This window comes from Sceloporus occidentalis, unplaced genomic scaffold (assembly GCF_023333645.1).
Source record: "Sceloporus occidentalis isolate IW3139 unplaced genomic scaffold, rSceOcc1.0.p SCAF_12, whole genome shotgun sequence".
Classification (NCBI taxonomy): Eukaryota; Metazoa; Chordata; class Lepidosauria; order Squamata; family Phrynosomatidae; genus Sceloporus; species Sceloporus occidentalis.
This window is the reverse complement of record NW_028316992.1, coordinates 23,446,361-23,469,831: the sequence shown is the minus strand read 5'-3', so window position 1 is coordinate 23,469,831 and position 23,471 is coordinate 23,446,361. Positions and strand designations below refer to the sequence as shown.

The 23,471-nt window shown below is 38.1% G+C and overlaps 1 protein-coding gene across 26 annotated transcripts in view; it reads right to left on the bottom strand.

Annotated features, from left to right (window-relative positions):
- Positions 1 to 515: 515 nt before the first annotated feature.
- The window catches only part of LOC149305383 (poly(rC)-binding protein 3), an 89,578-nt gene continuing 66,622 nt past the window's right edge, over positions 516 to 23,471 (bottom strand). For 11 of the 26 annotated variants that reach the window (XM_089477752.1, XM_089477758.1, XM_089477744.1 and 8 more), the window contains 5 exons: positions 19,584 to 19,662; positions 18,540 to 18,599; positions 10,248 to 10,300; positions 3,510 to 3,679; positions 516 to 1,490 (listed from right to left, as the gene is read on the bottom strand). In XM_089477752.1, the coding sequence (XP_089333878.1) occupies positions 1,454 to 1,490; positions 3,510 to 3,679; positions 10,248 to 10,300; positions 18,540 to 18,599; positions 19,584 to 19,662 (399 nt within the window). In that variant the 3' untranslated portion in view covers positions 516 to 1,453. Of the gene's footprint in view, positions 1,491 to 3,509; positions 3,680 to 8,189; positions 8,308 to 10,247; positions 10,301 to 18,539; positions 18,600 to 19,583; positions 19,663 to 23,471 lie in introns of those variants that run through there. The other 15 variants (XM_089477753.1, XM_089477747.1, XM_089477757.1 and 12 more) reach the window with 7 other exon arrangements.

The following is a 23,471-nucleotide window of genomic DNA, read 5'->3' as shown; positions in this document are numbered from 1 at the left end:
GAGTGGAATGGATTGTTCACAGATGTTTCTTCTTCAAGATGCTCAGCATCCATAACTGACCTTGGAAGTATTTTCTTCAGATCAGGCAAAGGGAACAGGAACATGGCAAATGGAAATACGGTGGGAAGATTAAAAAATAAAACAAGGACAACTTCGTCTATGAATAAATTTGTAGGCTTAAAGCCCATGTTGTGCTGGTTCAGCAGTGCAAATGCAATTGAACTTTACTTCCACTCTCCTCACATATGCACGCACACAGAAATAGCTCCAGAGGGTTTCCCTACCCTTGAGAATACATTTTTGGAGTGTGAGGAGGGCAGTAGAGGTGAGGGGAGACTGCTTTCACATCATCCCCACCACTGATTAAGTTGATGGAAGCAGATGTATTCCATTGGATTTAGTCTACTGAATCCAATCTTATCAAACAAAAAATATGAAGTTGAAGGAGACAGACGAGGTGGATAATACAAAGAGTTTGTCAAGGAAAATCAAGAAGGAGGACACCAAGACCAAAGTCAGAGCTTGTTACTAGTATAGCTGCACAGACTTTTATTGAATACAAACAATTGCAAACACAGCAGGCTCACAGAAACTGGAGCTTCCTGAGCTAAATCCAAAAGTCTGTGGGCAGCTGTTTTCAGTATACTTCCATGAGTTCCTGCCACACTTTGAATTTAATTTCATTATCTCCATTTATTAAATAATTCTATATTTAATGAAAGGTTTCTTTACCTTGCTCTCTGCTTGATAATGAAAATGGCTTACTTTGGCTGTGCCACATTGGAAGCAGCATAGACTACATGGGAACCAATGAGGATCTCCTATTGATGCTCATTGGCTCCTGCATGTTCTGGTTCCACCATGAAATGGGAGAAGCCATGCCACATTCTAAGGACATAGATTCAAACATCTTTTTAAGGATAGGCCAAGGACAAGCAAGGTTCAAAAATGGAAGGAATAATGGAATAATTGAGAAAAATAACTATTTCAAAGCAACTACTGCTCTAGATGAGGCCTGATCTCAGAACTACTACAGGTGCTGCATTTTTTAAAATGACAATGCTAAGATAGCTATCTTAGCTAAATAGAGCTAAATAGAGACTAAAGAGAACAACCTCCATCTGAAGTCTTACCAAGGGAAACCCCAGCAAAACCTATTTAAAATAATTAGCACTGTACATCTGAAACACAGACTGGTCTGGAGCATAAATGTAACAAAACCAGGAGCACAAAATGCAACTCATAAAGAAACTTATTATTACATGCATGTGTACATATGTGTATGTGTGTAATGCACATATGCATGCATACACACATACATATATACATGTATTAGTTATTAAAGAAAAATATCCAAGGTAGATCAGGGGTGTGCAATAAATATACAGTTTGTCGAAGCTGAAAGAAGTGTCATTGGCTTGATAGGGTCAGTTGATGCAGAGATGGGTAGAACTTAGAGTGCGCCCATTCCAGTAACCTCAGATGTCAGCCTAGAATAAACAAAGATAAAAACAGAGGAAAGTTGGGGGAAGGGGGGAACAAATGCAAAAAATTGATGACAAACTAAGAATTCAGCACTTTTCTTTCACAAGATACAGTTTGACGTGGAACTGGGGTGGCTCAGGGACAGTACAAATCATTTTGAAAGTATGATTTCACCCTTATCTTTAATTCTGTAATCACAAATATAGCAAGATATATGACATCTAATGTTTACATCATGAAGGGCAAAGAAGCTACATTCTTTCCCGATTCCCTGCTTTAACAACTGTGTTTAGTCACCCTGAGCAATTTTCCCTACCCAATTTTTTTTTACTGCTGCAAGGCGCATGTGTGTATGAGGTGGGGGCAGTTCAGCTATTCCCCCTTTGTATGTGAACACCCTGGCTAATGTTAATGTAAACCTTTGTGCAAACTATTTCAAGCAAAAGTAGGCCTGATACATTACCAGGTAAACGTGTGGGACTTAATATAATACACTTGTGAACTTGACAAGAATGGTTTATGGACTGAAAGGACCCTTCAATAAAACAGAATTGGGGCACACTTAAGTTTGACATTGCATGGAATATATGCAATTTGTGAACCAAAATGAAAGCGCCTGTTCTAACCATGTCAGTATTAACACTTGGGCTCCCTTGTTGACTGGATTCTTTTTTTTTTTTAAACTAAGAACTAGGGATGTACACCCAATTTTGCCAAAGTCAGAGTAAAACTGGGTTCCTTTAGACCAATTGTGTACTTCCTTGAAGTAATTTCTGACTTACGGCAACTGTAATGCAGACCTATTGTGGGGGTTTCTTGGCAATGCTTGTGTAGAGGGGTATGATTTTGCTTTTGCCTTCCTTTCAGGGTGAGAGACTATGCCTTGCCCAAGTTCACCCAGTGAGTTTCCATGGAGGAGCTGGAATTCAAACTCTGTTCTCCAGAGTTGTAATCCAATGCTCAAAGCACTTCACCATGCTGGCTTTCTTAACTTCTAAACCCTTGTTCTCATCTTTAAAAAAAAAATCTTCAGTAGTTTGATTCATAAAGGCAACTCATTTTGGTTCATGTGTTGGTGTCTCCTAGTGATATGGCCTGGGAGAGCTGAGAGTGTGTCTAATCCCCCTGCCTCAACTAACTTCTGTTTCCATTTATATCTTTGATTTGGAAATTGCATGTGATTCTCCTCCTCCAAAGAATTACGTTTTAAATCTCTGATTTTAACTATAGTGTCAGCACCAAAAAGCTGAAATTCTCTGGAAAGTCACTACAGTAATTAGCTGCCTCCTGAAATCACTGCTTCAAGTTTATGTATAAAAAGCTGTTGAAGCACTGTTGCCTCTACTCATCCAACTGCTATGGAGTTCCCTCCTCATTGCTCTTTTTAAGAAACCCACTACACATTAATACTAGAACATCCAGCTGAAATGATTAAAAGGTGAAATGGGTGGTGGTGGTTGAAATTATCTGTTAACCTCTTAGTTCACAAGCCCATGTGACCTCAGGACTAAGTCTGCATGATCACTGCAGAAGTCCTCCAGATCATATACTTTTATGATAAATAGCACAACAGTTACTGCAATCCTCCATATCAGGACTCAGTTTACATGGCTGCCATATTGTCTTGCTTGAACATAATTAAGACCTTACTTTCTGTAAATATTTATGACCATAGACTGAAAAATATTTGTAAATTGCATGCTTTCATTACTAAAAACACAATACAGTGCACCCGCATCATACGCGGGTGCCTCTTATGCGGCTTTCAGCTTACGTTGAAAGCCGCGCAAAAGAACAAATAATGGCACACACACGGCGCCACCGTTGTACACGAGCCCCATTATATCAAATGGGGCTCGAGCATACGCGGTATCTGCCTTACGTGGGGGGCGGCGGAACGGATCCCCCGCGTAAGGCAAGGGCACACTGTTCATATAAAAATCTGCCTCACTTTATATCCCACTTCCTTTAGTGTTCATGAAATTCAGTGGGCAACGAAATAATGAGGTCTCAGAAAATCTCACCTGGCATTGATGAGGTACTGAGCAAGGCTGATATTAGCTGGGGTTCCGGTGATGGTAATTTGGCGTTCTGATGAACCTTCTGTGGCATTGGCAATTTTGATCTGTGCTCCAGACATCTGTCTAATTTCATTGATTTTGGTCCCTTGGCGTCCGATTATGCAGCCTATTAGCTAGAAAAAAGGCATAGAGAAATTTAACCAAGTCCTTTGGTGTTACAAATTGTAAACAATAAATATTATAATGTAGGTGTAGTCAGATATCTGATGCAATCATATGATAACCTATGCCATTTTATAATACCCAGGAGTTCTATTACATTGATCTCGCCCAGGTTTTACCTTGTGAAAGCCCTCTGGTTTATTTAACTTTATGAAACAATAGCCAAAGTCCAACTCCTACAGCCAACTAGAGTATACTCACTGAAACAATGGGATTTATATTCATGTTGACTTACCATTCAACTACTGATTCAGTGGAACCACTGTATTTGGATTAGTAATCAGATTTAGGCTTAGCTACCAAGTCTGTTGTATGTACAAAAGATAAGTATGCCTTTTTATTCTATATAGTGAGTGTTATCTATTCAAATAGTTGAGAAGACTTTAGGGGCCTGCATCCTAATATACAGTTGTCCCTCCACATTTGTGGCTTTGACTTTTGCAGATTTGATTAATTGCGATTTTGATTAATATGCTCTCTCTAGGAATCTCTAGGTCCTCTCGCATATCTGTGCCAGAAGCTGACCATAGAGCTGAGTTGTATTAGAGAACCTAGAGGGTCCTAGAGAAAACACTTATCTGGGCGTTTATAGGTCCTCTAGCATGATTCTGTGATCAGCATCTGGCACTGGAGGACCTGGAGATTCCCAGAGAGGTGTTCTCTTAGGTAAAAAGTATAGTATTTTTGTATTTGTTGTTTTGACACATTCACAGGGGTCCTTCACCCCTAGCCTAGCGAATGTGGTGGGACCACTGTATTTCTTGTATTTTGTTGCAAAATTTGCAGTACTTAGACAAGGGCTGTAAGGCATAGATGGCGACTCTCCAAATCCACAACCTTCATCTCACATGCAGCCAGCTCAGTCTCTGATTCTCTACTGTCCTCTCCCTATTTCCCCAACAATGCTCATTTTGGAGGACTCTATGCTAGAGAACTGGGGCTTACCCATTCCTTTCTTCCACTGTTTTACCATTGTTACCAGCCTACGACATCTATTCCTTTCTTCCTTCACAGATGTTCTCAGATCTGAGCTTTTAATGTTCCCAGAATGAAATAAGGGTTTCTGGTTTATGCTGAGCACCATGGAAAAGCTGGGGATGGTAAGAACTGTACCATCTTTCTTTTCTTTCAATCCCCCCTGAGGTGCTTGGCATGGAGCAGAACTTGACTGGTGGCCATAAGAAGGGATGAGAAGGTAATTGATTCTTCTTGTCCAGTCACTCATTAACTTTTCCCATAAAACCAACCATAAAGTGTGATTCCTGAATAGTATAAATACCTGCCTGTTGACTACAGTGGAAATAGAAATCTCCCTATAAATTTGAATTAAATGTTTCAAGTCTGACAAAGAAGCAGAGAAGAGGAAGGTGGAAACCAAAACCAAAGGCAAAAAGTTAAGAATGGACAAATAATCCAAGCAAAGTACTTTACCAGACCACTAACCTTTGGTTAAAAAAAGGGAATCCACTGGACCACCAAACTATGGGCAGATGCAAAGCATGGGGATGTTCATGACAATATCATGAACTCAAGTGTTTAGGTATCAGAAATTGTTTGAGGAAGATACTCAAACTATTTCCTAGTTAATATATGATCAACCTATCCCCGAATTATTGTTGATGATATTTTCCCTTAGGTTTTGTGATAGGGCGCCTTGGGTAAGCCTTTATTCTGTTTCAGTTATTAAAGTAAAATGGAGGATTTATTTGAGCTTTTTCCTGAAAGGAGACCATTTAAGAAAAAATATTGTCTGTCACCCAATACTGCTATTAGACTTATTTACACTCTCAAGGGTCACCTGAGATATGGCTAAAAATGTGAAACTTTCTTCAGTCTCAGTTACCTTATCCCACATACCTCATTTAACACCAATCCCTCCTTATCTTTCACGGAAGCCATGCTATTTTATTTTCTAAACCACGCTGGCCAGGAAAGCCAATATCTCATTTTAAGAGCAGGAAAATCAATCAAACAAAAAAGCATTATTTTGTCTCATACAGCAACTACTTTGGTTTATCAGCTATATTCATACAAAAAAGTTCTGAACATGTAATTGTGGAGCAGTCCCAGTACATGTAATATCTATGCTGAGTTTTAGTTGGCTAGTTCCTGTTACCTAGGATAGCAGCTCATATATGGCATTTTGGAAGGTCTTTGCTCAGTCCTGTACAGCCATTTAATGGCATTTCTCTTAGATCTCCAAATCTTTTCAGACTGTCTAAGAACATTTTGGGTTAACAAATACCACTGTCTATAGCAGAGAAGGGTAACCAGGCAAAAACAGTAATGATGTGTTCAGTCCTAATACTAATGATAGAAATGATTACAGACCCTGGACAAACCAGTTACAAATGAAATGACAAATGTTACCCTCTTAGCCATTCAGGTCAGCTGATATTCTAGGTAGGTACTTGGAACTAGCATAATAGTTAAGACAATAAAAATATTGACAAAACATAGATCTGAATTGTGAATGTGTCAACATGAACATTTGTCAACATGCAACTGCCATTGACAGAGCAATGTTTTTATAAAATCTAAACTGTAGATATTGAAACATTCAAATAGAAGACAAAATATATTGAAGAAAAAGTGAATTGTCTATTTCTGTTACTCCATATGGATGTACTAGAGCACATGGCACACTTCTTGATACTTCAGCTGGACACATTTTCTAGCAACACGCTTTGTGCGAAATGTGGATATTTTTTATTGTCTTAACCATAAGAAGTTTGCAAAAAATAATTCATGAAGCACAGCTGCCCAAAGGTTCCTGGACAGAAATATTCCTTGGACAAGCTACAGTCTTGCATTAGGTAACTGGGAAGCACAGGCTGTTCTTGGGAAGAAATATTTAAGGAACATAAATCTTGGATTTACTTACTTCTACACTTACAACAAACTTAATCTGGGATTTAGTGAACAAATTAGTGTCCCACAAATTGATATCTTGTTTTATTCAAATGCTGTTGGCCAAGACTGGGGTATGGCCCAAGCAGAGGGAGATATTTGCCCTAAAAAGGTGGGGTGATTGTTCCCTTTCTGCTTGGCCCATACCAGGTTTCCAGGTTTCCATGGATTAAATTGGATCATTTTATTTTGGGACTAATGACTGGATGTAGATCAAGAGCAGTATTGCATAGTTTATCCTCTCATTGTCACTACTCAAGTAGAAATTGCTAAGGTTCTATGCTCATACAAATTGCAGTATATGTTCAAGATGATCCAAGCAAAGTTTGGTGAGCTAAACTAATTGTGGGGTGTTCTCATCTCCTTTCATGTTTCACTTTCATCCTCTTTCATCTAATGTCACCTAGTGCTGACAGCTATCAAAGGACCTACATTTTCAGTCACCTGAAGACAAAGATTAGCTTTACTCCAAACAATCTTGGCAGAGGTCTGCTACTGAAGGAATGGAGTTAATTTCCATACTCTAGCAATATCCAGTAATACTTCTGCACTTGCCATTTTCTGATTTCCATTGACTTCTGCACTTGCCAATTATACCTGATTTCCATTGACTTGGCAACAGCTGCTATAAGCAAAAGTAACATATTAAAATGTTTTGGAATGAGTCTAGCCCAAGGATAGTCAAAGTGGCCTATGGGCCAGATGTGGCCCCCACAGCTGTTTTTGTGGCCTTCAGGGCCCTGTAGGTGTCAAATTTTTGTTTGCAAACAGATTCCCCTCCCCAAAAAAGTATTTATTTTTTCCAACCCCCCTCCAAACATTTTTTTTTCTCCAGAATGCTCCCAAATGCATTCCAAGGTGCTGTGATTTCAATTTCCACAATATTTTGAGCCACACAGGTCCCCCAGGGGACAATTTTGTTTTGAATTTTTTTTTAAAAAAATTACTCCTAAAATGTTCAATGGGGACAAGGGAAATGTTTGCACAACATTTTATGCCCACCTTGGGCCCATTCATGCCCAGGAGAAGCCTATTTTAAATAGGAAATGAACAGGAAATGACTATAATAATAATAGTAATAATAATAAATAATAATAATATCTTTTGCTCATTTCCAATGGTTAAAAAAGGTCTCTTCTGGGCTCAAAATACCCTATGCTCCCAGAGAGTTTGGGAATTTATTATTATTATTATTATTATTATTATTATTTAGGCACAGAAGTTCTGGATGTGCCTCCCTAGCCTTCCACAGTTGCCCATCCCTGTTCTTCCACAAGTTCTTCTCCAAAGGTAGGACTGTTTCTCCATCAAATACACCAGAAATGAGCCCATTACATTAGATATGGATAGTAAGGATTTTATCAACTCAATTTTATCTAAGTATCAAATAATTATATTTCAAGGGTTGGTGATAGATCTAAATAAGAAACAAAACCATCAGCCTTTTTACTAACAAAAGTTGTACAATTTAATATAGGTGCTAAAAATTAATGGCAGTTCTGGCTATACTGAGAGAACAATAATTTGCAAGTTGTGAAAAACAATATTTACATTTTATTTCACACTGCAGTAACATTTCACTGAAGTGTTCAGTTCTGGATGATGCACTTTAAGAAAGATGTAGCTAAACAGGAATCAATTGCCAGACAATGAAGATGGAAAACAAGTCCTATGGAGAAAGGTTGAAGGAAACAGGTATGTTTAGCCTAGAGAAGACATGACTGAGGGTGGCATGATACATTATTCAGATATGTGAAGGACTGCTACATAGCAGACAGCCAGCTCTTATTCTTTATTGTCCTATAGGAAAAGATTAGATTTATAGTTTTTAAGCTCCTGGAGGGTATATCACCATTAGAAGAAACCTCTTAAAAATAGGAATGGGAGAACAATGGAACTGCATGTGGGAATAGTGTGCTTTCTCTCAAACTGTGCAGATCCACAGGCCAAGACTGGATAACTTTCTGCTGGGGATGCTCATGGGTTTGGATTTTCCTTTATTGAACAGATGGCTGGCCTGGATGGATGATCCATTCTCTTTCAAAGCAATGATTCTATGAACCTTGTGAAAGGTAGAAAAGTATCCAGGTCTGCTGCACCAGCAACCAGTTACTACAGAAATCCAATGTTATTTCAACTGGAGCTGCAGAAATTTGAAGGATGATGCCTCTTTATTTCAATGTCCTCTGCTATTTGGAACGGAATTATATTCCTAACCCCAAGGCAACATTCCTACACTTATTTAGGAGTAAATCAGCAGATACATAATAATCATCTTGATTAAAGGACATATGCATTTTCCACACTTGTTCAATTTATTGCAGGAGTGGACAAGCTCCTGAGTCCAAGGGCCAATTCTGTCCACAGGGACCTGATCTGGCCTACTTCCACCAAAACACAGTTATTACACTCCTGCCTCCCCCACAAAAATCAGGAATGATCATTCATTCACTTTGGTGATTCATAAGTACATAGAGACACAGAGATACACAATGGAAATGTCCTCTCTCTACATGTAATGACAAGACCCAATATACTGCTGCTCCTGGAGGCTTCCAGGATGTCACTTTCCTTTTTTGCCACTAATTCTATCTTGTTTATTTATTTAGTGGTGCAAAAGCATCCTTGAAAGAGCACATGCACCTCATTCCCACCTCTAGTTTATTTTTGTGGTTGCAATTAAGGAATCCGTTTAGATATGGAAACTTTAATCAGAACAGCAGTCTCCCCACTCTTGATTTCACTGTGTTTAGAAATTGTGGGTTATTGTGTTTTTTTGGAGAATCTTCACCAGTCATTCCAGGGACAAGTTATAAAGTGTGGATTTAGATATGAAATGAAGATGGCCACCTAAGTTGGAATGGACTGACAGAGGAGTCACTTTGCATTTTTCTTTCCTTGTATTTAAATCTATTGGAGTAATTTATAAGAACACTATGACAACCTCTCTAAACTGCAACAAATAAAGAAAAGTATATTTGTTCCATATCTTTTCTTATTTATTGTTGTTTAGACTCTATGGAGAATATGGGAGAATTCCTCAGTTTTTATTTACTCAGTGCCAGAGATATCAGAGTCTAAAGCGTTTGATCCCAAGGCCTTCAATCCAGATGAACATAATGTCACAAAGGTTTTCCTGTTAAAATATGATAAATCATTACAAACTAAACCAAGAAACAAACCACTTCTATGGCTTTCCTTCCCTCCCACCACAAAATAAGATCCAGAATTTTTTTCAGCTCACTTGTTTCAAAATATATTGCCCTGATTTAAATATCTGCTCTGATCTGGATTGGACTTGGCAAGAAAAAGCAATTCCCCCTCTCATCCCTTGAGGCACTGAGGCAACAACTTCTTGGTTGGAAAATGGGACCATTTTAAGAGATGTTAAACAAATTTCCCATGTACCACATTACTACAGACTGGTAGCAAGGCCAACCTCTCCCCTCCCCAGTGCCTTATTTCATTTCTCAAAATTTAGTGGCTACATTTTGACAAACACTTTGACACGCCATGGCTGCAGTTAAGGCTTTTTAAACGTTGTGCAGTGGAGATGTAGACTAATATCTTTATAAAATGATATGGAGAACATTGAGATGCGATACTCACATCATTGGGAATGGTGAGTTCATGAGTACTGGCCGGGGGACTGGCATCCAAACCTGAGCATATGCAAGGGAAAATGGTTATAGCTTGAAAAGAAAGTACTGCACACTGTCTGGCATTTCACCCAAACAGCAGACCTTGCGATTTCTCAGATTGCACCAGGGCCAGGGGGTAAGGGAAGAACACAATTTGGTAAAATAACAAGGAAAACACTATTACTACTAGCGTATTGTGCCTGTTGTTACACTGCAAGTTTCTGTCCAGCTGGTTAATAAAATTATTGATAATTCTGTAATAAAAATAAATAAATATTTTTTTAATTTCTATCCTGCTTTTTGCCAGGCAATCAAAGCGGCTTACAACAGGTTAAAATACATCCATATATACATAATGCCCCCCTTAAAACAAGATTAAACAGTGTAAGATTAAAACTACATATTAAAATGGCTAAGCTAAATAAAATCATCATGGGCAGAGTTCACTAGACGAGAATTCTGTAGTATACTGTTATGCTCACTTCAACCTGCCTCCATTTCATAACCAAAAAACCATTCCTTGACAGATGGTCAATGCTTCTATTTTAGTTCTCAAAATGCTGATAAACAATGGAGCAAAAATACAGCCCATCTGCATTTGGACTATTAGCCATGACCTTGTGGTTCTTTAGGAAACAAATTTGTCCAGATTATGGAGTTTATCACACTGCCCTTTCCCTTCTTTTCCTCCCAAGCTAGGTGTGGCATGAAAACCTTTAAATGCAGATTTTATCACACACCTCCATGCCCAGGCAAGTGGCATCCCATACCTGATCTAGGCTTCCCCCGCAGCTTGCAAAGAATGGGGAAATACTGTTCTTTTAAAAGTGCAAAAGAAGTCTGGGTTGGGTATGGGATGTCATGATCAGGTATGGGATGCCTCCTGCCTGGGTATGGAAGCATGTGATAAAATCTGGGTTTGAAAGTTTGCATCCCGCTCCTTGTTCAGGAAGAAAGGATTGGAAAAGGCAGTGCAATAAACCCCTATGATGCAATCTACTCCACAAAAAATTCTTGAAGCCCTTTCATCCAGCCCTTTTTGGTTGCCCCAGACAGAAAAGCTTGTTCCAAAACGTCTACCTAATTCACAGCATATTGATTTGTTTGAGTCTTGAAACAAAATTTAAAGCAAGGATTGAATTTTACTATGAAATTATTCCAGAGGTGCATGACCTGAAGGTCAAAGGTATAATCTTTCAGGAGGAGAACTTCTAATGAAAACTGACAACTGTCAGTAAACAGGGGGCTGAATTCAAATTTAAGCACATGAAATTAGGTTAAGAGAAGACCATTATGGCAGCCCTTTCAGTCCCCTGGAAATGTCACCTACAGGCTTGGAGGATCCTGCTGAACTGGGGCACCCAGTGGAGGAAGGAGGGATTTTCAAAAATTGGGCAGAAAAACTTGTGAGCAGAAGCCCTTTTAGCCCCATGGAAGTTTGAAAAAGGTTGAAAAATAATTTATTACATAGTAAGTCTAGGTTGAAGTAATACAAACAGCAATACAAATAAAGATAGGACGTCTGGACCTTATAAGTCCAGTAAATCAGGGATTGTAAAATTTATGGAGTTTTTCTGAATCCCAGTACCAAAAATCTACAAACATGCATGAATTTCCAACAGGACTTAGATTCCAAAACAGGGACGTCAGGGCTGAAAGCTGTGTCTTAAAAAAAATACTGACATGTTCTATTAATTTATACACTTCCTTGACAAACACATAAGCCACTCTTACATGACATGTAACAGCACACTAATTCATACATGGCCTAAATAAAACCTGAGTATTCTTTTTAAGTGACAGTCACAATCTCTTGCACAAATGGTAACATGAAGTATACTATAAAACCTTGTTATCATGTTCCTGCATGGACGCTTTCACGCAATCTCTTACACAAGTATTTGTATAAATGTACTAGCAGCTATTTTTCTTCCATTTGGACCTTTTGGATCCAACAAAGCAACTCCATAATTGCATAAAATATGTTCTTGGCCAACAGGCTTAGTCATAATAATTAATCAATATTTATATAGCATATTTCAAGTGTTCAAACTGAGTTGTGTTAGAAAACTGCATATTATCAAGGCCATTGAGACAATTTGAGGGCATAGTCCATAGGCTATTTTTTGCAGGAACTATATATCTCTATTTCTATCTCTAATGTACACATGTATGCTCTTTCTTAACATGTCTATATTTATTCTCTATATGTGAACAACAAATTATGTTTTCAGAAACTGGGAGCCTTCATTGCTCCTTTGAAACAAAATTAATTACTAGGTGAAATCTAGTGCTGGTAATATCTACCAGTGATTATTTCATTAACTGTATAAATCTCCACATGCAAACCATGGTTATAACATTTGCCTTAATGTTTGGGATTTTCGGTTTCTTCTTCTATCTCTTGCCTTTTTAAAATCACCTAGGTAGATAAAGAGTTCTGAAGAACACAAAAGCTTGCACTGTTTCGTCACATTTTGTCTGGTCCTAAGAAGGTATCACTCAACTCTGAAATTTGTATTTTTATCTCATGGACCAGCATGGCTAATTGTTGAAGTTATTATGTGTAAAAAACCCATAACTTTAAAACTATGCTAAAAGAACAAAGGAAGTTGTAAGTATAGCACTTACATTCATTTGAACTCAGGTGACAGACATTTTTCTTCAACAAGCTAAGGAACTCTTGACTGCAATGTAATGACTTATATTCAATTGAAAACCCATAGTGAGAAATATACAATAAAGTTCAATACAGCTCTTACTTGAACTTTTTTTTATTAAGTACATGTAAATGTAATGTCATATATTTTTTTAGAGAGAGTGGGCTGCAATCTAGAAAAAGCCTGATAATTTAGAAGCACATTCTGTTGAAACTAGTGGGACCTATTTCCATGTAGATGGGCTTGAGAATGAAGTGGCCATGGTATATGCATTGTTGCACCCTAATGGAGTATGTTATTTACTTTTTTTCAAATTTTTGTTAATATAGTTAATCACACTAGATGAAAGTTTTCAAGCAAAAAGGGCTAGAAAAGATAACTCCTTCCCTATCTCATCAAACTCTTCCATGAGACGAAAGGAGCCAGACTCCAAGAGGAGCGAGATAGGCTCAATTTTTACAACTTTACAAAGTCAGAAAAATAATTTACAGCAGTTTGATCTGCAGAAACTTGCAAGGTAAAGCTTTTCAGAAGACTGATTCTGCCCATCAGATTACTGCTAAAGGTACTGCAAAAGACGCAGCTGAAACACTGTCAGCCCCACTTACATTAGATCTGAACTGTGAATTTGTCAACTTGCACTTTTAAACTACAGCTGCAGTACAAACAGGCATTTCAAAATCCAGCCCATGGACATTTTATGGGATCTGAAGGTCTCCATTGGTGCATATGAAAGCATTTCTCTCAGGAAGTTGCTACAAAGAAATGTCAGGTATTCTGATCTGAGTGATATTCATTTGAACTCAGTCTTCAAGGCTCAATTTGAACTTAATGTTCTCTGAAACTCTATAATCATATTTGAAAGTACAAATTTAATTTCAAATACATACTCAATGTCTTGGAAGACTGCATTCTCTGACCTAATAGTTTTGACTAAACATGCAAAAGAAATGATAGGCAGAGCAGGGGAGGGAAATATCCAGGTCATTTGATAATTAAACTACACACACTGCAGTAAATGTGAAGTGTGCAGTTTAAGAAGTCTCTCCGCCCATCCAATTTTTACTATATTAGTAGGTAAGGAAAAAAATTAACCTGTTTCGTCTCCATGGCCAAGGAAGAGACTAGCTCTGTTCTGGTGCCATAACAAACTACAATTTCCACAATTCCATAGCATTGAGCCATGAAAGTTAAAGTGGTGTCAATCCAGATTGTTTCTGCAGCATGGATACAGCCAGTGATAATAAATCTAAATCACCTATGAATCTTCCATGAACATCCTATTATTAAAGGATCATCTGAATCATATCATTTTAAAATTATATCTGAAGGCATACAGAGGAAGGTACAGCTTGATTTTAATAATAAATAAATAAATAAAAACTTTATATGCCACCTTTCCTATAGATCAAAGCGGTTTACAGTGTAGATTTTCAAAGATTTTCTCAACACTAAATGCAATTGTTAATCCCAACTAGAGTAGTTCTAACTAGAGTAGATCCAGTGGATTAAATGTGGATTTAATAATTCCCATTCGTTCTCTGGGTCCACTCTAGTTGGGACTATCAACTGGATTCAGCACCTGATCTTTCAACCTCAGCTACGGTAAATACTCTCTAAACAAATCTTGCCAAGAAAACCCCATGATAGGTTTGTCTTAGGTTGGAAATGACTTGAAGGCACAAAACAACAAAGCCAGGTAGGGATGCAAAAGCATTTTGTTGGATTCAAATAGCTATTAGCAATTTGTACATTTTGAGACTCATTGTGACAAGAAACACAACTTGCCTTGAGAGTTTGCACATCTGCAAGGCTGACAGGGTGTTTTGGAGAAATAAAATGCACACAAAAAGCACTCTAGCACGCGCGGAACGCCAAGCAGCCCCTGTCTCCTCCTCCCTGCCGTCGCCGGGTGTCCTTGGGGCTTGAAGCCCCAAGGACACCCCTTTCCAGGCCTCAGGGAAGCAGCCTTTTGCCGCTTCCCTGCGGCCTGGAAAGCGGCAGATCGGGGCCGCGGAGGCTGCCGGTCTGGCAGCTGAGGTCACGATACAGCGGGGAAAGGGGTGGGTGCAGGCCGCCCCAAACGGGCAGTCTGTAACCCGCCTTAGAGAGTTTAGTTGGAGACTGAATGACACAATGTTGGCTAACGAAGAGGTCAATAAAAAAGTGAATCAATTCTTAGAAAATTATTTTCTACGAGAGAAGATATCACACCAGAGATAATGTGGGAAGCCTCCAAGGTAGTGATAAGCGGTTTTTTTATTCAAAAAAGTTGTGAGCTCAAAAAAGAGAAAACACAAAAAGTAGAGAAATGTAAGATAATTTAAAGAAGAAAAGAGCATGAAACAATGGCCCCGCAAAAGAAAGGCCTCTTAAAGGAGGTTAAAAATATACAACAGAAGATCTCATTAATTTTGGTTGAGGAAATGCACAGGAAACTAAAGTATATTAGACAGAAATTATTTGTAGGATCAAATAAACTGGGGAAGTGGTTAGCTTATCAGCTGAGGAAGAAAAAAGTAAGGAAACAGATAATCAGCCTAGAAGAAATTTGATAGAATCTAAAATATCTAGGTATAGTCTTAACAATGAAAAATGTGGATCGGTATAAAAACAATTATGAGAGGATTTGGAAGGAGATAAAGAAGAAGTTAACGGTGTGGGGAAAACTGAAATTATCCTGGTTAGGGAAAATCTTTGTGGTTAAAATGAAGGTGTTGCCCAAATTTATGTTTTTGTTTCAGAATATCCCCATTGTGACAAAACAACAAACCTTTTAAAATCTGGCACAAGCAGCTGTCCAAATTGATTTGGAGTGGAAAAAGACCTTGGGTTAGATTTAAGATAATGCAAGATTCCATATCAAGAAGGGGTTTAGCTATGCCAAATCTCCAGATTTACTATGAGGCTTGCTGTTTGGACTGGCTTATAGAGTGGTTTCATTTGAAAGATAAAAGAGTACTGTGCCTTGAAGGAATAGATCTTAGATTTGGCTGGCATGTTAATGTGTTTTATGAGAAACAGAAGGTATATAAAGATTTATTGAATCATTTTGTCAGAAAGTCTTTAATGACAGTGTGGCAAAAATATAAACCAAGATTGTGTCCATGGTTACTGGAATGGGTCTTTATTCATGAAGTGTTCCACAGAGGAGAGGTAATAGCACATGATAGATGGGTAACTTATGCTGATCTGACTATAAAAATCCCAGGAAGTCAGAAATAAGAATTTAAGAAATTGGAACAACTTATAAAAGAAGGTTACTCATGTGGATGGCCACTTAAAGAAAGATTTCTAGCAGATGATAAGTTGATAGGAGTGAAAGCCGTAGATGCAAAGCTTGAAGAGATATTAAGTTCAAGTAACCCAAATAAAATTGCTTTATTTTATAAATACCTTCTGGAGATAGAAAGGAAAGAATAGGTTATTAAAGAACAAATGGTTAAATGGTCACAAGATGTGAAACAGTATTATGCTAGAACAATGGGGAAAATATTGGAACATTAGATTGAAATATACCCTCTGTTATGAATTAAAAGATTTTTTTTAAGATGCAGTTCGGCTGGTACTTAACCCCGGCTAAATTAGCCAGGATGTATAAAGGGGTATCCAACAGATGTTGGAAACGTAACCATGAAGTGAGTACATTTTATCACACTTGATGGAATTGCAGGCTGGCAAAGAAATATTGGAAAGCAATTCACAGGGTTGTTATAGAAATCCTACAATGAAGAATGAGGATAGATCCAAGTTTTTATTTACTAAGCATGTGTGAAAGTGAGGATCTAGAACATAAATATGGTATTGTTATTCTATGCTGCAACGAATGCAAGGATTGTATATCCTATTAAATGGAAAACACCACGATCCTCAAAGGTGGAGGACTGGTTGAACAAGTTAATGGACTTAGTACAAATGGACAAGCTTACTTGTCTTATAAGAGGCCAAGATTGGGAAGAATACAAAGGAACTTGGGAACCCATTGATATGAAAGTAAGAAGGGAGTAAAGGATAATAAAGAGGAGTGTGATTAGAGCATAGATAGGTTAAGAAATGTAAATATGTGTAAATATGTTAAGTTGAGATGTAACCTGTAACCTGAAGAAAGGAAGGGATGGTTGATATCAGTGAAAAGTTATGACTTCATTGGAGTTCAGGAAATTTTGTTGTATGTTGTGGTCTATGTATGGTATGTGTTCAATATGTCTATAAGGTATGTCTATCTTGTTTTTTTTTAGTTAAGTATGTCTGTAATATTTATAATTGGGGTAATGTGTACACATGTATATGTAAGGTTTGTGTCACTTATTGTTTTTAATATAATAAACTATTATAATATAATAAACAATGTTGTTGTTGCTTGTTCTTCCATTACAAATAAGCATAAAATACCCTTAGAAAAAATACAAAGAGCTTATCATTCATTTCATCTATACAAGACATAGGCGGGATACAAACCGCCGCTTTGCGGCGGTCTGCCGCCGCCGCCGGTTAGTCCGCGGGGGAGCCAGAGCCTCCATACGGTGTGACTCCCGCGCGGAGCGAAAAAGAAGCTCCAAAATGGAGCTTCTTCTTGTGTCGCGTTTGCGCCGTAGCGAGGCGCCAGGGGCGCACTCGCTACATCACAACGCCCGCGACACGTATGGACGCTCAGCGTCCAATACGTCAAGATGGCGGCGCCCATGTGGAAGGGGCGCCGCCATCTTGTACGTATAGAATACATACTAGGGTTAGGGGGGTGCGGAAGCACCGCCCCTTCCTAACCCTAGTACGTATTCTATACGTACTAAATGGCGGTATGTATCCCGCCATAGTTATTGACCGAAAACATTTCAAGGGGCAAGTTATTACTGCTGCAGGAGTCATATCTTGATAACAGAGCATACATTAAGAAATTTTGATTTATTTCTCTTATACAAACATACTGTAGTCTAGCTAGAGGCAGTTTTTGCAGTGATGGGAGAAAAAGATGGGCAATTTTTGCAATGATGGGATGAAACTGAATGCCTGAAACGTTTTTTTACAGAGCTGTTAGACAAAAATGTCATTCTAGGACCAAAATGAAGGCTTGAAGGAGCTATATTTTCTCTTGAAACAGCAGACCTTTATACAAAATCACAGATCCTTTTAGACATTGCTGTTTACTTTCAAAACCCATGTGCTATATGGCAAGAGGGTTGCTGTGAAACACAGCCACTCCCATGGGTTTTCACAGAGGGAACTAGTGACTTAAGGTTTGGAACACAACCAGTTTTTGATTCCACTGATGAGTCAAAGTAGAGCAGCATCAAAGACAGGCTGAAAACTAAAAACATGATTCTCTTACACCAAGCAGGTTTCTCTGAAAAGGAGGATTTCAATTCTGAAATTTCATTTGATCATAAACTTTAAAAAAGTGAGGTGTTCTCTTCAACAGCTGTCCTTTTCTTCATCACTGTACACAAGTATATCTGAAGTCATTTAGCTGTGTTTTGCTCACTGCGGGTAAGTCAAACTACCTCACAAGACTAAGCAGAGTAGGCAGTTTGGCAGGGTCCAATTCAAGAAAAACTTATTAATACAAAAGTAGCCTATGTATTTCCCTATAGCCTTTGTTTTACCTGATGATTGGCCCATCAGATTTTGAGCTTCTTCGGAGGAATGTAAGGGCAGCTTTTCTCCTGAAGAGCAAAGAAGAAACAGATTTAATGTTTTTTGCCTTCAAGGAGATAAGCAATGTCACTTCATCTAGGAAGCTCAAAATATGATGAACAAAATGGCAGAACACGCATTGTGTGATCGTCCTAATGAAATGAAGATATATTAGGTATGTATGCATATGTATTCAGTAACACACACAATTCACAGTATCTGCTACCCTAATTCTCTGTCAAAAATATTTAAGTTCACTTCTGTTTCTCTAGCATTTGAGAGACATGATGGTTCTTACTAAAGACTTAAGTGCACAGCTAATAAAAAGCAACTTACCACTGCCAAATTCAATTTTAATTTAGGATGTATCCTAATATTATCATATGTGTTTTGCTGTTGACACTGCCGGTCCGAGCTCAGCGGCTGATTTCCAAAACTGGGAGCAATAAGTAGCTTTTTAAAGCTGTGCGGTAAATTCCTAAGTTTCTGCTACAAGTCTTCACAAGTTTTTCTTTACTCTTCAAAGAAAGGGCTTATTAACTAGTATAATGCATCACTCTCAGCATTACTCATGAAAGCATGAGCTGCATAGTCTAAATATTCACTAGACATGATATTCACTAAATATTCACTAAACCATGTTTTTAAATACATGAAATATCACAGGCCAAAACCAGGAGACACAACTGTTGAGGGAATGCACACCCATTTACCTGACTTACACTACAAATGCCCCCACCTATAAAGAAAATATTGCTGGACACACAGAGGTCTTGCAGCTTTCAATATGAACACATGATTGCAAATATATTACCTGCCCTTTACTCAAAAATGCAGAGAGCTAAGTCAATGAAATTGCTCTTGAGCCTGCCTTCAGCTTGTTTCCCATTGATAGCTGTAACTTTAATTATATATCCTATTTCTTTTTCATTAAACAAACCAAGCTTAGAAAGAGAGAGAATTTGCACAGGTAAGAAGAGAAGGAAATCTGTAAAGGGAATTTGGGTACGTACCAGGGAAAGCGGGGGTGGTCTGTCCAAGGGGAGTAAAGGGGGTTTGCTGCATAGCCAACTGGTGGAGCTTGGTCAACTGCTGAGGGGTAGGAGGGACATTAGAACTAAGAAGGTTATTGTTATAGAATACAAGTCACACCAAAAACTAAGAACAAAATTATAACTGAAAAAAGAAAAGAAAACAGGAAGCCATGTGAAGACATGGCAAACACAGCTTTAACAGAAGGACTTGGCCTGGGTAAATACAATAATGCCCAAATTCATGGCAGTTGTGCTTGATCAGGGTCTGAAATACAGCAGCCTACTTTTTGGTTTCCCAACTTCCACCCCATATTTCTCTACTAATGTGGTCATCCACATGCTGGCAGAAAACTGAAAAATAATTTGGATCAGAATGAGGGCATGAGGGTCCAGCACACCCAGCTCCACTTTGATCTAGTGAAAGTCTTGGAAATAAAATTAGCAATTGGAATCCAAGCGATGTGGCAACTTTGGGGGCCAGGTGAAAAAAGTCTAGTGTTCACATTGGCCAAAATAGGTTTATATTTCAGACCCTGTTCATCCCTTGTTGTGCTTGGATACTTTGATTGGCCCCTTCACAAAGACCCCACAAAAAGAAATGTATCTGGAATACATTTTGTGCTGTTGACTCTGTTGTTATTCAAGTAACAAAATAATGGTAAACCAGTTCCGCTTCCAAAATTGTGCTGTGAAACCTTAGGGCTCAGTTGGGGGGAGTACTCTTAGTCCTTCCATGTTAGGAACATTTACAGAACCATAAAAAGTAGTTTTAGGGACATACCGCTATCTCAGCCAGGCCAGCCCCCTGTAACAAAAGGCATGGGAAGCTCACTTTTTTGAATTTGGGAGGAAATGAATGAAAAATCCTTGCTCCTGCAGCATATCTGAGGGGAAGGGTGCAGGGGAGTCTGACATTGGTTTGGCAATAGTCAGGGTGAAGTATTGGAGGCAGAACACCTGGGAGGCTGAAGAAGACAGATAGGGAGGTAAAGGGAAGTTTGAAAAGTAGGACTTTCAATCAGAATGATCAGAGTTGGAAAGCAAAACACCAGAAGCAAATGACATGCAAATTATTTAAAGAAGCTAAAAGATAGAAGAAAAAAACTAAAATAACCAAGATTTAAAATACAATTAGCTACGACAATTTGCAAGTAAACATCACTTTTCACAAATCTGCCATATGTTTGTACATGTAAGCATCTGCATGCTGAAGGCTGATGGCTTCATGAAGCAGCATTTCCACATAAATGCATTGAAATCAGTGAATGCACCATGTCCATGCTTATTTTAAAGTCCTCTTCTGTTTGCTTTGCTTCTGTTCATGTCCCAAGAGCCTAATTTCTTGTCTATTTCTACTACCTTACTATGTGCAGAACTGTCACACAACATGTATCACAAGCTAATTCTTTTAATAAAAGCAGCAGATCTCATGAAAATGTCTGCAGACACATGCTACAGGGTAGGCGTGCAATACGTAATATGAGAGTGTAATAACAATGCTTTCTTGAATAAAAAGCTTTGTGTGTGGTACAAAAAAATCAAAAACTCAATTAACAGTAACTTTAAAAAGTTAGAATCATTTCCTTTGAACTTGCCTTTCATCCCTCTGAGAAGACATAGTAGGAGTTATGTACTCATTACCGACAAACATTTCCATTTCTGGTATCGCTCTTTTCTTCTATGATTATTATTATTATTTGTTTCCTACTATAACAATTGTAATCGACTGTTTGGAAATTTGCAACCAACTAGAATGCTTATTTTCAGGGCTTGGAAACAACAAGTTAAATCTAATTTTTAATCTAACAGTATTCATATTTTACTGTACTATTGAATTTGCCTTGTTGCTGTTCATGTCTCAAACCTTATTTCTGTTAAACATGTTGAGGGAAGGCTAGTTAAACTAGGACTAGAAAACTAGTTAAACAGGGCTAGTGGTGCACTAATTAATTACCTCCTTCAGACAATGGAGTTGTGTGAATTGATTTATTGATTAACTGGTACATACTATCAGAGATGGAAAATAACTAGTTAAATATAAGTAGCTTCTTCCTAATTCCTTTCTCCCCCATCCCTGAAAAGGCCTAACAAGTAAGTCTGTGGGCTAAGAACACTCATTAGATCTGGGGTGTAATGAATAAGAAGCATTACTGGGCATGATCTCAGGAAAATGAAAATGGCTGATGAAGAATTAAATTTTGAACCTATGGAAGCGACTGAACTTGAATCTCATTCCTCCTGCATATAAAATATGTGCCACAGCACTGCTCTACAACTGACGGAGCATATTGACTTAGCAGCAAAGCAGATGATGCAATGAATACTATAGAAAAATGCTCTGCATATGCTTAGAGACAGTCAAAATATTTTTGATTAAGGATTGTCCGTATTTGATTCATCTGATTATTTTTGTAGTTGCTTACAGCTGCATTGCAGTGGATCAGTGTATCCTAGCATTTCATTCTCTTCCAGTCCAGACTGGACAAACACCTTCATGGTGTTTGAAGGCTGGGTGAAGACTATATATATTCATAGAGGTGCAAAGAAGGGAGATGCAGAACTTTGCTTTAGGACAAGCTTCCACAATAGCCACTCCTAGCTGTTTGTAGTCCAGCACATACTGTGAAAAGGACAAAAAGAGCACATCTGAAGGAATAAATAAAAATATGCCCATGAGAGGCAGTGGTAAAAACTCATATGCCAGTGGCTGTAATTCACATGTTTTTTTTTTTTGTTAACTAACACATTAAGCAAGAGATAATTAGTACAATTCAACACATTCAGCTATTTCAGTTGTTAATGCAAATGAATCAACCCCCACATTTCTAACATTCACCAATAAGGAACTTATTTTGTCAAGCCTAGCATTCTAGACTCTGCTTTTTCACCCAAACCAGGTGTGGGCTCTCCAGATGTTTGGAGCCTATAACTCCCATCAGCCTTCACCAGCCTAGCTCCTGGGGAAGGAGAATAAGGCCATCATTCTGAATCCATTAACACTTCTAAAAATATTGGCTGGAATCCTGTATCAGCTTGTTAAGTGTACTAAACTCATGCATACTTAACTAAGTGCAATAGTGTCAAAATCATGACTAAGTTGTGATTTTGAATATGGAACATTTACCCAGATTTACTCTTACATAACTATTTCTTGGACTGTATATTTTAACCTTGTAAGCCACCCGGATTGCATTTTGTAGAGAGGTGGGATATAAATAAATTCTATTATTATTATTATTATTATTATTGGCATTTTTTGCATCATTATTAACTAGTCAGAAAAACCTTGTGAAGTTTAGGAATTGCCCTGAAGGTGCCTTAATCCCTGCTCCTTGCTTTTAAATCAGTTATCTATTATCTATATGCTGCTAATGGCTTTCAGTTCACTTGCTTTCTTATACATTCTCCAGTTGATAAGCTCGCAGTCAGCCTTCCGTTATGAATGTAAGGCATACATGCACATTTTTTCATCCTTGATAAGAAAAAGTATATCATCACATTGTGATACCCCATTTTTTAGAAGGTCAACTATCATAGAATCAGAGTTGGAAGATACTATAATGGTCATCCAGTCCAACCCCCTGCCATGCAGGAATACACAACTAAAGCATTCCTGATGGCCACCCAGCATCTGTTTAAAAACCTCTAAAGAAGGAGATATCATCACATTCCAAGGCAGCATGTTCCATGGTCAAACAGCTCTTACTGTCAGAGACATTCTTCCTAATGCTTGGGTGGAATCTCCTCTTCTGTAGTTTGAATTCATTGCTCTGTGCCCTAGTCTCTGGAGCAGCAAAAAATAAGCTCCTTTCAAATATTTGAACAAGTTTATTGCTAGTTCAACAATGTGGAAATCAATTGAAATAT